This window comes from Aspergillus pseudoviridinutans (genome assembly GCF_018340605.1).
Source record: "Aspergillus pseudoviridinutans IFM 55266 DNA, scaffold_1, whole genome shotgun sequence".
In the NCBI taxonomy this organism is placed as follows: Eukaryota; Fungi; Ascomycota; class Eurotiomycetes; order Eurotiales; family Aspergillaceae; genus Aspergillus; species Aspergillus pseudoviridinutans.
Genome location: NW_025091281.1, coordinates 3,780,420 through 3,794,455, shown reverse-complemented (window position 1 = coordinate 3,794,455; position 14,036 = coordinate 3,780,420). Strand labels below are relative to the sequence as shown.

The 14,036-nt window shown below is 51.1% G+C and overlaps 4 protein-coding genes across 4 annotated transcripts; 2 read left to right on the top strand and 2 right to left on the bottom strand.

Annotated features, from left to right (window-relative positions):
• Nucleotides 1–110: 110 nt before the first annotated feature.
• Nucleotides 111–3,584, bottom strand: Asppvi_001307 (MIZ zinc finger domain protein; the record flags this gene model as incomplete). The annotated part of the gene is made up of 1 exon (XM_043297604.1): nt 111–3,584. One exon carries the CDS (start codon nt 3,582–3,584, stop codon nt 111–113), a length of 3,474 nt encoding a protein of 1,157 aa, XP_043153539.1.
• A 2,669-nt stretch (nt 3,585–6,253) lies between these two features.
• On the top strand, nt 6,254–9,428 carry Asppvi_001306 (putative polarized growth protein (Boi2); the record flags this gene model as incomplete). Its single annotated transcript, XM_043297603.1, has 3 exons — nt 6,254–6,311; nt 6,413–6,556; nt 6,634–9,428. The coding sequence occupies 3 exons, from the start codon at nt 6,254–6,256 to the stop codon at nt 9,426–9,428; spliced, it is 2,997 nt and encodes a 998-aa protein (XP_043153538.1).
• A 616-nt stretch (nt 9,429–10,044) lies between these two features.
• Nucleotides 10,045–11,766, top strand: Asppvi_001305 (uncharacterized protein; the record flags this gene model as incomplete). The annotated part of the gene is made up of 1 exon (XM_043297602.1): nt 10,045–11,766. The coding sequence occupies one exon, from the start codon at nt 10,045–10,047 to the stop codon at nt 11,764–11,766; it is 1,722 nt and encodes a 573-aa protein (XP_043153537.1).
• Nucleotides 11,767–12,365: 599 nt separating this feature from the next.
• Nucleotides 12,366–13,468, bottom strand: Asppvi_001304 (60S ribosomal protein uL14; the record flags this gene model as incomplete). Its single annotated transcript, XM_043297601.1, has 5 exons — nt 12,366–12,398; nt 12,457–12,534; nt 12,669–12,915; nt 13,135–13,185; nt 13,455–13,468. 5 exons carry the CDS (start codon nt 13,466–13,468, stop codon nt 12,366–12,368), a joined length of 423 nt encoding a protein of 140 aa, XP_043153536.1.
• Between the last annotated feature and the right edge of the window lie 568 nt (nt 13,469–14,036).

The following is a 14,036-nucleotide window of genomic DNA, read 5'->3' as shown; positions in this document are numbered from 1 at the left end:
TAAACCAAATCAAAAACACCGATCAAAACGCACCACCGTGCAGATCGTATGCTGAAATCAAAAAGCAATTAACTCCGTTATAGAGTCAGCGGCCCTATCAAATCACCTAACTAATCGAGTTCGATGACCAGAGATGCTGAGGATTCGCGAGAAGCTAGCGATTCTCGACCAGCGCCTTCTGTCTTCGGCCTCTGAGTTGCCAGTGGCGAAACAACGCCCTCACGTTTCCGTTTCAACGAGCCGCCTTCCTGTACCCATGCAAGCTCCATTTCAGGTGAAGTACTTTCCCCATCACTCTTGAGCTCCCAAGACCCGTCCGCCTTGATCTTGATTGCCCTTGCTCCCTCAAGATGACCCGTGCGTACAAGATCGGCACGGACTTCACCAAGGAAGCCATCGATGATCAAATGTTGAGGACGAGCGTCTGCGCCACAGATTGGGCATTTCCAATTCTCCTTCAAGACAGTTTTACCCGGCTTGGAGGCCCTGGTCAAGATGTATGTCTCGAGATCAAAGCATTCCACGTGCTCGCAAGTAATTCCGCGAGCAGGAATGTTGAATATTCGAGCCATAAACGGGTCCACTAGATTGACAGTGAGATAGTCACTGACAATACTTATTTCATCGTCGGTAGTGCTGGAGGAAAGGCGTCGACGAATCCGCTCACGAGACTGGGGTGCGGGTAGGGTCTGAGCGAGCTTCTTCACTTGAGTGAAACTGAGGGTATCCATGACCTCCACCGCCAACGCATATACTACGTCTCTGCTTTCGGCGGCACTGCGGATGAAATGCAGGGAGATAGTATTCAAGCCTTCTTTTAGATGGCCACTGATGTCCAGAGGAATATCTTTGCCGTTGTGAAATTTGCGGCGAACGTAGAGTTCTACACCGTTCACAAAGATGTAAATAACACTGGGCCATGCAGATTCTGTGAGACACCAAGTATGCTGGCTCACCTCATTCGCCGACGGCGAAATGCGAACACACCGCACACGATATATCTGAGTACCATCAACCAGGGATCGGACTAGACGTTGACCAGTGTCGCGAGGCACGATTCGAGGAAGTCGGTCAAAGTCTGCTCGGGAAAGAGGAAACTGCCATTCAAAAGCAGACTCCGTCTGCCCCAAGGGAGTCGGCGGTACCACGAACGATTTCAAGTAATGGAACAGATTCGTCTCCTTGTCGGCCATTTCTCCCCCTGCTCCCGAAGGAGTCCATTTGATAATGGGATCGCGGAGATGTGCCTGATGTAGGGCACTGCGGAGAGGGTGCGGCCGTGTTGTGGTAGATGGTAGGGGCCCCGGTGGAGGAAGGAGCGGTTGTGGTATCAGCGGACTTTGCTGTGGTTGCTGCACCAGTCCTTGCGCCTGCCGTGCTTGAGTAGCAAAGCGATGAATAGGAGTTGTGAGTGGCATAGCCCGAGATGAAGGCTGAGGTGAAGGCTGCGGTGGAATTTGGCGGACATTCTGAGAAGGGGCGTGGGATAGTATTTGTGCCTGACGTCCAGCAGGTGTAGGTGCAGGCGCAGGCACCGGTGAATGGGCAGCTGCGCCTGTCATCTGCCCAGCTGGCACTTGAGAGGAAGTGCCAAGCCCCCTGGGATGAACGAGGTTTGGCCGTGTAGGCAGTGGAAGCTGGGGTCTCTGACCATTCAAAATCATCGTCGCGGCACGATTCATGGTACCAGGGGCGTGAACAGGCATTGGCTGGGTCTGCGACTGAGAGCTATGTACAGGTACTTGCGCGGACGGCATCTGAGGGCCAGGGACCGCGACATATGTGATCAGCCCTGTAGGCCCAACGGGCTGCATTGAGCACTGTGGAAATGGCTGAGCTGCATGCTCTCGTGCCTCAGGTGAAGTATGTTGACCAACTAGCGGTGTCTGGGAGCGGGAAAGGGCCCTGTACGCCTGAATCAAACGCTCGTTCTCGCGATGAATCTGCTCCGGAGTGTGCCTAGAACCGAACCGTTTCACGTAGTTCCGCTTGTTCTTGCTGTAGATACTCCGCAACTGGTCTTCATGCTGGGTTCCGAAAATCCTTCGGGACAAGGCTAGGAACACTATTGATAATAGTACGGACGATGTTATGCCAAATTGCACGACTAATTCATCGATCAAAGGGGGATAACCGCGCTCTCGGACATGGCGATCAAAAGCCGTCCACTTTTCAGAAAAAGAACCCAGGCAACGAGCAATCTGATGGAGAACTATTGGAAACTCGCGAGTCTGACACATCACACCCAACGGCCGAGGAAAATTAACGCTCCACCTCAGGAAGTCGCCCGATAGACGGTGGTTGTCTACTAGAAGCTGCTGGACAACCTCCATTCCCATCTCATTGTGTCGGCTTACATACGGTAACCGAGCAAATTCCGAGGGAGCAAAGGTGTGCAGGGAGTATATTTGATGGAGAGTCAGGTAGAATAGATCCTTTTCGACACACGCATCCCGTAGAAGACGGGTTCGTGGCAGTTCCACTGTCTCTGAGAGCAGCATGGCACCCTCCGCTCTTGCCAGGAAAGTATCCAAGGCATCTTGCGACTGTGTCCAAAATGTCTGATTGATGAAGGAAGTCGAAGGACCCGGTCCAACGGGGCTGGGAGGAGCATGGTTCGAATCCGGCGGAGCGCTGGTCATTAATGGTCGAGGCTGCTGCGCTTCAGGCGGAGCCGGAGCTATGTACTGCTGGGGACTCGCAATCGCCTGCTGTCTCTGTAGGCCCCTAATTGTGGCCAGGACCGGAGTTTCCTCGGCCATCGTCTCCCCTCCCGCTGTGGTAGGCGATGTGCTGGCGGGCATGAGATTGCGATTGCCACTTTGCCTAGGATGTTTCCGTTGCCCATGTATCTGCATTGGCCTGGGGACTGGTGGAGGGGATGGGAGGACGCCATGTGACAAACTTCGGTCATTTCGGTCTCCAGCGCTAGCAGGGCTAGGATGGGAGGCACTGCTTGGATCGGGAGACGGAAGTGAGGAGGAATGGGACTGCTGTAGCGGTTGAGTTGCATGGACGAATGCTGTTGACTCACTTGTCAAAGGAGTAGCGCTGAAATTCGTGGTAGGTGTTGTGGTAAAGACGCGAGTGCTTGACGGTACCACAGGACAGGGTGGTGGAATTTCGTGACTTTGCGGGAGGATTTCCCTGGGTGTGACGGGTGACATTAAGACTGACGGCGGGGACGTAGCAGGAGCATTGATGATGTTACCATTGGCAGTGAAGGCGACATCATTACTATCTCTATTGCTCTTCTGACTCTGGGGGAAGATTGTGCCGGAGGATGAAGGGGAGAGTTGCATGCCTTGCGGCCGACTTTGACGTCGGTTGGCAACGGCAGAGGCAGAGGCGGAAGACGGAGCAGAAGACTGGAGGGATGAATCGGAAGGGACAGTAGCAGCAGGCGGAGGAGGGGCAGCAGCAGGAGCAGAGCTGATTGACAAGGAAGATGAGGCATCCAACATCCACGATCTCCGCACTCCGACGCCGCCCAGGAATAAGTTTGCCGTCGAATTGGACCATTCCAGCTGGTGATGCGGATTATTAGGTAAGTGCGGACGATTCTTGGTGGTCGAAGGACTCATGGTGAAGGGCAAACATGGTTTATTGTTTCCCCTAAGCGATGAATCCTTTTCCTTCTGTTCTATTTTTCGCTTTATGGTATCAAAGGAATAAAATGACAAGTAGGATTCGTCCTTGTGCTAGGTTAACGGCGCTGAGGTGCATTTATCTGTGATCCCCTCACTGTTTGTTGTTGTCCATGCAGATCAAGGAAACGCCGTTTGTTCCAGGACCAGCTAGGATATGAGTGTATGCACAGGGATCTAGAAAGCTAATCAAGAGGGAAATATAGAAGCATTTAGAGAATACTTAAGGGAGCTGAGCGGGGTTTAGTCTTATAATAGAATAAAGAAAAGGGTTGATAAAGAAACAGAGAATGTGGTGAATAAGGAAAGGGTGGACGGTAGCGACTACCTACTGGATATTGAGTAAGTAATTACTAGAGCTATATAAGTAGGTAATTGCTTCCTGTTCAATATTATCTCACGGGCGTCAGAGAAGTGGAAGCTATTAAAAGTGAAAGAAAGAAGTTATAGAATATTGGTTTGATCAACACTCTTAAGGCTTATCTATATTATTCTATCTATCCACTTTCTTTACTGCACTTCTGTGGCAGTATCACTATGGAAACAGCCCTTCCAACGCACTTTTCCAAAGTACCTGCAGATGGACATCGAGCGGATACAGGAATAAAAAATATCCTTACTCTGTACCAAGTAGACTGCTGCGTTAAACATATCCTTTGTATAGGGTATATAGGGGTAGAGACACTGTACCTACAGGATACAGGATTCTATAGTATACTAGGTAGCCATCTTAAGTATTTTATAGTTCGACGGGACCAGTCCTACCAAGGGCACTGTACCTTCAGAACCCTAGAGCAGAGAGTTCTATCCAAGGGTTAGACTATATTAATAAACCCTCGCTTCCCATCATAGCCTGAGATTCATCGATAAATAAAATGTGGACCAGTCGAATTCCCTTATATACGAGTCTCGAGGCCTTGTATTCAGTCTAATCGGTGATGCTTATATGTATTGCTGGGTTGATATCCTAGATAGCATGTAATCATCATTTTAACACAGACTGTCGAAGGTAGCAAGCAGTCTGACATCCTCTCATTTGGATACGAAGTACGCAGTATCAAGGCTGATTTTAAAGATGATGGGTTGTTTTCTGATCTTCCCTCCCACCAAATAACTAGTACTACTAGTGTGTGTAAATACCTGGGAGCGCGCACATGCATACACTGAATTGACTCCTTGCGCCGAAGACGAACTCAAAAGAGACACTATCGCCGTTACTCATTATTTTCGCTCGAGTAAACACTCCGGCAGATCGCAGTAGATACAATAACACTGCCCGAGTTGCCTGTCCTGAGATCCACTTACATAGTAGAGTATGTACACCTGTTCCTCGTGAGGTATCTCTCTCCTCTGTTGGCTCCAGTCATCCGCTTCCATCTATCACATCTTCGTCATCATCATCAAGTCGCAATTCCACGATCATCAACCTGATCAAGCCTCAGCAGACATCACTATTTGTATATCTCTAGATTCTGTCCATCAATTTGACTCAAAAAGTCGAACTTCTCCCCCGACTCTTCTACCAAAATTACTCTTCGGAACGACTGAGCGCTGGAAAGCAGTGAGTCGAATCAATTAAGCTCTTTACAGCCGACGCTCTGACGACCGCACGCGCCAAGCATCGTTCCTCAGGCTATTATTTCTCATTAACTCCACTTGTCACCTTCGCCGCCATCGAGACCCTGTCCACAGCGGATATTCACCATTCAGCATAATCAAATATCCGCTCATTCAGTTTCACTCTACCAGGCCGTCCAAACGCCGGAATTTCGACGTGCAGTACGGAGTACTACGGGAAAGCTGGAAGTAACTGAGGCTTGTGCAGCCGCCCATTTGGCGCCCGTTCCCACTCCTTAGCGTTCTGGCCATATTGAGTCCATACATGACCCTGGGATCGTCGCTGGTTTGCTTATCCGCTTGGTGAAGCCCCAGATAGAGCAAACTGAAGCTTAATTTGTTCTTTGTGTTGTTCCTTGTGTCTGTTCTATTTTCGGTCGATCGAAGTGAATCGAGAGAGATATAGAACGACGGGTTGTCCCGCTCACTTTTCGCCAAACCTATCCTGATCTCGAGAAAGGTACTTCTTGAAAACTAAGACTGTCAAACTTATCTCTAGTGCAGTGTTGGGCCAATCTCGATCCTCGCTCCAACTTGCACCCGCTTCTCGGCCCCGCCGTTTTCCTGTCCCTGTCTTGGATCTTCCCTTAAGTTCAATCTTCTCTTCTCCGTTTTACCTAGGTTCCAGACGGCCTGGCCTTGCCTGATTCAAGGCGGTGGTGCCTTCGCGTGGCTGTCGCATTTCTGAACGCAGGCGCATCGTCATCTGCCATTCCGTTCGCAAGCCCCCCTCCCTGACTTCAAGACAGCTTGAGGACGCCCCACCCTCCTTTCGACAACAAAATAATAATAGAGGAGAAAAGGAAAAGAAGCGCGATATCCACCTCTCACTCCGGCCTCAGAGACTCAACTTCCAGTTTACCCGGGAGGGCTGCTTGGCCCCATGTCCTGCGCAATCCTTCCGCTACAACTTCTGTTGCCGCTCCTGCTCTGACGACGGACAACCCCACCTTACTCCTTTGAATTGTTGATCGGTTGAGGGTTCTTCGATGGCTCTCTCAACACCGCCCCGCGGCGTTCGCCCGGGTGATTTCTTGCTCGTTGTCCGTAAGTAGATAATTTGCCTTACCCCGGTCGCACGGATTGCCGCGATTGACCCCCGCTCGCTGGTCGACCATCACGATAACTGACCTGTCGCTGGTCTTTAGATGACTTCGACGCGCGTGGAACAGATGAGCTTACTTTGCGACGAGGGGAGAAGATTGAATTGATAGAACTTGACGAAGGTTTTGGCGATGGTTGGTACTTGGGAAAAGATGTGAGAACAGGGACAACAGGCCTTTTTCCTGGTGGTATGCTCTCTCCTTTTCCCAAACAAGCTGGTCGACGGCGTATTGTGATCATAACTAATAGAGGTATTTTGATTTAGTTTACACAACCGCCGCCCCGAAGATCCCTATTCGACAGCCGAGAGAGGACGTGATTGAATTGGACGACCCCAAGCCGGCAGCGGACGACCAGCTCTCCTCTGAATCGGTTACCTCGCCCAAGAGCGGAGAATCTACGCCACAAGCGTCTCGACACGCTAGCATATCGGAGATACAACCGCCAGAAGTAGCCAAGGACCTATCATCCATGATGCCTTCCCCCAACCAGCAGCACCGGTCAAGCTCATCTCCTTTGCCCACTTCGCGACTCGCCGTCGATATTCAGCAGTCGATTAGACAAACCCTAGACGGTCAATTGAAGGGCCAGGACAGCCCGGTTATGAATGAGACCTTGAGTGTTATCGATGAGCACATAACCGACCTGAGCACCCCGCGTCATAGTGTTGCTAATCACGAAAACAAAGCAAATAACGATTCCTCGAGCGAATATAGCAGCCATCTTGAACATCGGGTCTCCTACATCAGGGGCCATGAAACCGATGAAGAAGAGGAAAACCAGCCGACCGAGGAGCAAGTGCGGAGCTGGGATGCGGCCGAGACAGCGAGGCATCTGCGTGAACTGGGAGTGGAGGCGAAACACTGCGATATATTCGAGGAGCAAGAGATAACCGGTGATGTGCTACTGGACATGGATCAGGATTTTCTCTTTATGAAGGAGTTTGACTTCGGCGTCATGGGTCGTCGGTTGAAGACGTGGCACAAAGTCAAGGCTTTCCAAGAGGAGGTCAAGGGTCTCAAACAACAACAGCAACGGGGCTCTGCCTCCAGCTATCCTGCGCCGTCGGAAGAAAGATCTCTGAGCCGTGCCAGCCATACTGGCCCTTTTCTTCCCCGTATCCCTCACCTTACAAGAGGCTCGGCCGGCTCCATGCAGCACCCACGACTTGTGAGTAGCGGGATACCGAGTACCACAAGTTCTCCTATGACTCCGCAGACTCCCAACTTCATGGATCATCAGAGAAGACCTTCAGCAGCGTCCATCCGGGAAATCAATCACCACCGTCGGCATTCTTCCATAGACACAGGTCACCGCGTAGATACGTCGCCTCACGCTGGTCATTTCAAGCAGCCTTCATTTGACAGAAATTGGACTATGGGCAGCGGATCACAGCGGGTGCCCTCTCGCTCAGGTACTTACCCCACTTACCACGAAGGAGTGCTTCCCCAACACGGTTTCCGGCGCCCGGATACGAACGAGTCTGACTCTGCGGTCTCCGTGACCGATCGGTATGATGAGCTAGAACGGGGATACTTCTCTGGTCCCGAAGGGGATACCACGAAGAACAGGAGGTTGTTGCAGAAACGGACCTCTGTGACTGGAAGTGCAACCCATTCTCGACAACCTAGTTACGCCGATGATAAATTGAAGGTCAACAAACGACATTCCCGCATCGCCAGCGTTGACTCCATCCGAGATACGGCCAAGCAAGCTCCTCCTGCTGTTGTGGAGGAAGTTCAGACGACTGCAGCGCCGAAAAGCCGATTTAGGAGCCTCAGCACTCGAGTGATCGACAGACGTGGTCCAACTTCGCAGTCTTCCAGCACCACAACGTCCACAGAGAAGCCTGGCTCTAGCTCAGGCTTCTTTGCATCGTTTGCACCACTTGCCCCCTTTGTGGGAAAGTCGGATGCTGAAGGGTCAGGGCGTGCATCTTCCTTATCCTTCTCTCAGAGCAAGGGTGGTGGGCCTAAAGCACGGCGCACCGCTGGGCTCCGGATCATATCCGATGTTGTCGGGAAGGGCATCGACACCTCTGTGGCACCAGCCTCGCCCGGCAGAGATACCGATCCAGCTTTGGTCAGAACCGGTTCTACTACACCGTCGACGTCGAAGAGTTCTGAGAGGCATAGCACTGAAAGTTCAATCAAGAACGCAGAAGGAGGAATATCTTTGCCGCGTCCAAGGGCATCCGTCAAGGCGGGCCCAAAATCCAAGAAAGACACCAGCGCCTATATGCGAGGCCTGGAGAAGAAGGCGCCGCAAGAGCAAATGGACGGGTGCGATTACTCCGGATGGATGAAGAAGAGATCATCAAATCTCATGACTACGTGGAAACCTCGCCTATTTGTCCTACGTGGCCGCCGTCTGTCGTACTACTACTCTGAGAACGACACCGAGGAAAGGGGCCTCATTGACATCACCGCTCATCGTGTACTACGAGCAGATAACGATCCCATTGTCGCCTTGCATGCAACTATCACCGGCGCCACGGCATCGCCGACGTCACCCTCTCTTTCCAACGGTGGTGCTGACACTTCGTCGGCGGACAAGTCGTCCACCTCACTTTCCTCTCGCAATACCAAGCTTGATCCAGAGGGGCCGTTCTTCTTTAAGCTTGTGCCTCCCAAGACATCGCGCACCGTACAATTCACCAAACCTGCAGTACATTACTTCCAAGTGGACAGTGTCAGAGAAGGTCGACTATGGATGGCTGCGCTGATGAAGGCGACTATCGAGCGTGATATGAGTCTGCCCGTTGAGACAACGAATAAGCAGAAAACAGTCAGTTTGAAGCAGGCCCGGATGATGAACCAACGACCCCCTGCACTGATGACTGAGTCAGAACTACAAGAGGCCAAGGAAGAACAGGAGCGCGATCAAGCGTCAACCGAAACGGAGGAACGCACGGGCTTGCGAATCCAAGGCCTAAATCTCGACAAAGCGCCCGCAAGCGATGAAGATAAGGAAGACAATCCTGCTTCCCCGAACTCTCTCGGTGGCCTCGATACAGGGCCATCATCTCTGCTACCAGAGACTCTTTTGAAATCCGATTGATCAGGCAAGTTGACCGGCTTGCTGTTCTACTGCAAGGCTATTCACCCCGTTTGGCGTTATGTGATATACCCCCTTTTGATCTGATTTCTTGTTCTCTTTTCGAAAACCCTACCTCCGTCGAGCTTGAGATCATGGCAGTTTGCTTTATCTGCGTCAAACCTCTTTCTGCTGGGTGTTCTGAAGGCATAGGAATATGCGGATATACCATGAGGTTCAAGATGTTGCTGGCTAGAACATGATGAAAACCCGGAATGACATCTTTTCAGTTCTTTTCCATTTGTATACCTTTGATGAAACCATTAATGTTCTTTTTTAATAAAATAATTTTCTTATCTTAATGGCAAAGCGCGATGCGTATAGACCTTTGAATGATTCTGTCATGGTGACTCGGTTCATTTTTATTCGCTGTGGTATTAATTTGTTTAAACCACACGGACTGTCTTCCATCTCCAACTACGTCGGATCCCCTTAACCCATTTTGTCTTCACCTCCCCGTTTCTTGGTCGCGCCGATTTTTGAAAATCAATTATTTGCATGCTTTATGATCTCATGACTTTATAGCCCTTATAAATCAAATATCCATGCCAATGCGCGGTCATCTCCCAGTCGTGTCCCCATGTCCCTCCTCCGCCTTCTCTTATCTCGTGCCCTCGTCGTGCTCGTTCCACTCGCAATAACGTCCAGTCTCTACCTCTACCTCTATCCGATCTTCCAGGGTTGTGCATTTCCCCTTCCAGTCGACAAGAATGAGCGCCCACCTGATTCGTTCAGTCCCGCGCATAGTCCGCTGTTCCACACCTTTTCACACCACATCGGACAGCAGCCCGCGAGCGTGCCAGCCGTCTTCAGGCTGCTAGTTCTCGCAGACCCCCAACTAGAAGGTGATAGCTCTCTCCCTAGTCCGGACGAAGAGCTCCCCGCCCGGATCAAGCAGCACTGGACTGCAATCAGGTCATCTGTAACGGAGTCCGGGTCCCCCTTCGACCTCGACGTCCTTGGCAACGTAACTGCCGCGCTGCGCACACTCGCACGCGAAGACGTTCCACGCTCAATTCTGGCCGCGAGAAAACGACTTGATTTACTCGGGAACGATTTCTACCTCGCGCATATATACCGTACGCTGCATTGGTGGACACGCCCTACGCATGTCACGGTGCTGGGGGATCTGATTGGAAGCCAGTGGGTTACCGATGAGGAGTTTGAGCGAAGGGCAGACAGGTACTGGAATCGCGTGTTCAAAGGGGGTGAGCGGGTCAGCGATGAGATCACCGTTACTGGATCGGCGGGGTATGGAGCGGGCTCAGGAGACGTGTCCGAGTTGGAGCAGCTGAATGCGACGGACTCGGCTTGGAGTCAGAGGGTCATCAACATTGCTGGGAACCATGATATTGGCTATGCGGGAGACGCTAGCGAGGCGCGAATTGAGCGATTCGAGCGCATGTTTGGGCGCGCCAACTGGGATGTTCGCTTTCGGTATACGCGCGAGAACCAAACTGGCGATGCAGACGCTGCTGTCAAGCCTACACTGCACCTGATCAACCTCAACACGCTGACCCTGGACGGGCCAGCGCTATCCGAACAAGTCCAGTCGAACAGCTACGCCTTCATCAACGATCTGATCACCCATCGCACGTACCCTGTCGAAGATCGGACAACCTTCACGCTTCTCCTAACCCACTTGCCCCTACATAAGAAGGAGGGCATCTGCACCGACGGACCATTCTTTACCTACCACGAGTCCGACGACGAAGACGGGCCAGATGGTGTCCCCCGCTTCAAAGCGGGAGGACTACGGGAGCAGAACCATCTGAGCGAGCAGCTCAGCGCCACCGGCGTCCTCCAAGGGATATATGGCATGAGCGGCGACAAAGATGTTCCGGGAGGAGGCTGGGGCCGCAATGGGCTAATCCTCAACGGCCACGACCACACCGGATGTGACGTCGTCCACTTCGTGAACCGGTCGATCACTACAGACACGGGGGAGGATACAACCCAGCAAACGTGGAAGTGGGACGCAAGACGGTATAGTGCAGTCCCGGAGGATAGATCAGATACGCCCTCCATTCGCGAAGTCACTCTCCGAGCCATGATGGGCGACTACGGCGGCAATGCAGGCCTTCTCTCCGTCTGGTTCGACGCCAACCCGGCCGTGAACGAATGGAAGTATGAGATCACTATGTGCAAGGCCGGAGTCCAGCATATCTGGTGGGCCATCCATGTGATCGACATTGTGACCATCTTGCTTCTTTTGGTATATACTCTTTTGCCTAGAACTGTTGGACTGAAACGACAAAGAACAAAGTCTGTACCCACAAAAGGTCCGCGCGTCAAATCATAGACCGACCTCAGATATTTTGAAGGTTAGCATCAGCAGCGAGCGACTTGCTTTTCCGTTTTCCTCCAGTTGGATTTGTCTGTACCATACTGATCTTGTGTTTATATACCATTGGCCTGTTTTCTCTTCTTGATTTCTCAAATCATGTATATAATTCTGGTTACGTCTACGTTTAGAATACCGGGTCTGTAGTGTGTCGGTTCTAGAAATTAGACTTTTTGGAAGCATCCAAGAGGAAGTGGTTGCAACAGGATAGAGACCAGCAGTGCCTCAATTCCATTGCTTGTCGCTCGTATAAAGCCGGCCGCATCGGATCTCTCGCAGTTATCTCGGTCATTGGTAGACGCATACTGGGAAGATATAAAGAAGAGGAAACGATTTTGAACATTTTTTGTATTTCCGAATCGCCAGTAGAAGAAACAATAGAGAGACACGTCATTTAGGAAAGAGATGGGCGGCTTTAGATGAGGTCGGACCCGTTCATGCAGATTCGTGGCTTTGTGTCATGTGCACCGAAAAAAAAGATGATTTCATTCCCTGGTATCGCTGCTTCTATCTCTCCCTGACTTCCTAATGTCACGACGCCTTTTTGTATTGATCTTTTACATAACGACACCGGAGTTGGAAGCAATACGCTATTTGACCGAGGATTAGTACCCGTGCGTTAACCGGAGAAAATAATAGGTAACTTACGGGCCAGAGCTCAGCAGCCTCCTTACCGACGGGGCCGGTGATGGCGGATCCCTTCATCTCACCCTTGGCGTTGACGATCTGCAATAGATTGAGGTGATTAGCTTTCATACTTGAATCTGTCATAGCCGATAGTGATGGCCTTGTTCATATCTCGGAATCACACGATCAAATCGTATCTGCCGCTCCTGCAAAAGGAAAAAGGGTGTACTCACCACACCAGCGTTGTCCTCGAAGTACAGGTAGATACCGTCGGGTCTTCTCCAGGGCTTGCTCTGACGGACGACAACGGCGGGCATGACCTTCTTACGGAGCTCGGGCTTTCCCTTCTTGACGGTGGCCATAACCATGTCACCGACACCGGCAGCGGGGAGACGGTTCAGGCGGGCACCGATTCCCTTGACCGAGATGATGTACAGGTTACGGGCACCGGAGTTGTCGCAGCAGTTCATCACGGCACCGCTATATCACGAAATAACACGTTAGTCTATGATTCGTCCTTTCTGATGAGTCGATCGAACACATTTGACGGGAAGAGTTGGTTTGGTGGTTGACTGAGATGTAGGTGGGCATTTTCGTGATGATGAATGACGGGTTGTGTAGGCTCCAAGGAGACAGTGTAACACAGGTCACTTCGACAATCGTGTTCGACTCGGTAGAGTAGGAATTGCAATAACATACCAAGGCAGACCGAGGGTCATCTTGAGCTTGTTGCCGGAGGCGGCACCACGACTGTTCAAAATTCAATCATCAGCATTTCATTCCTTCAATATCTGGCCCATCCTGAAAATCCCAATATCCCATGCACCCAGCGCGATTCCTCTCAAAAATGCCGCTCCAAAATAACCCTTCGAAGATTCTTCAGTTCCTCCTCTTATTCCAACGATAATCCACCTCACGCTTCTTGGTCTCCAGCCATCAAAGAACCGTCCACCACCTGTGCGCTCTTTTTCGACCGCGCAGCGCTCCGCAAAACCCGGAAAAGAAGCATTGTGACTCACCCTCTCTTAGACATCTTGGCTAGGTATCACGTAGTCGGTGTCGGATACTGGGAAAAGGGCGAAAGGGCGACGAAGGTCGAGAGGGATCTGGGCGACGTCGAGGGTTTGCACGGCGGTTCGGGTTTCGAATTGCTCTCGCTTAGTGTGCGTGGTGTGTAAAATCTTGGCGCTTGATCACCATTGGCTCTTCTGCCCCGCCTTGGAGAACAGAGCTTGCCCTAATGCTAAGCTTTAATAGGACTAGTCTATGATTACTTAACCATACTGCTGGCGGAGGATGGTTAACCAGTTGCCTGCTTACCCTTCTTTTTGCGTACGAGGGCTCACTTATCCGCTCAAAGCATACCAGAAAGTCCGTACATGCCTATTGCTGCTCGATACCGAAATCAAAGACATAGATGTTTTCATATATTTCTTATATTAGATCATCGATAGAGAATAAATGATCTATGCAGACCCTGGATTACCAGAGTCACCATCAAACGCGGATAGTATACAGGAGAGATTGGTTGATGAAATGTAACATGCTAGCAAAGAGTGAATAAAAATAAATGTCATATTGAACCATATCTTGCTCGAGAA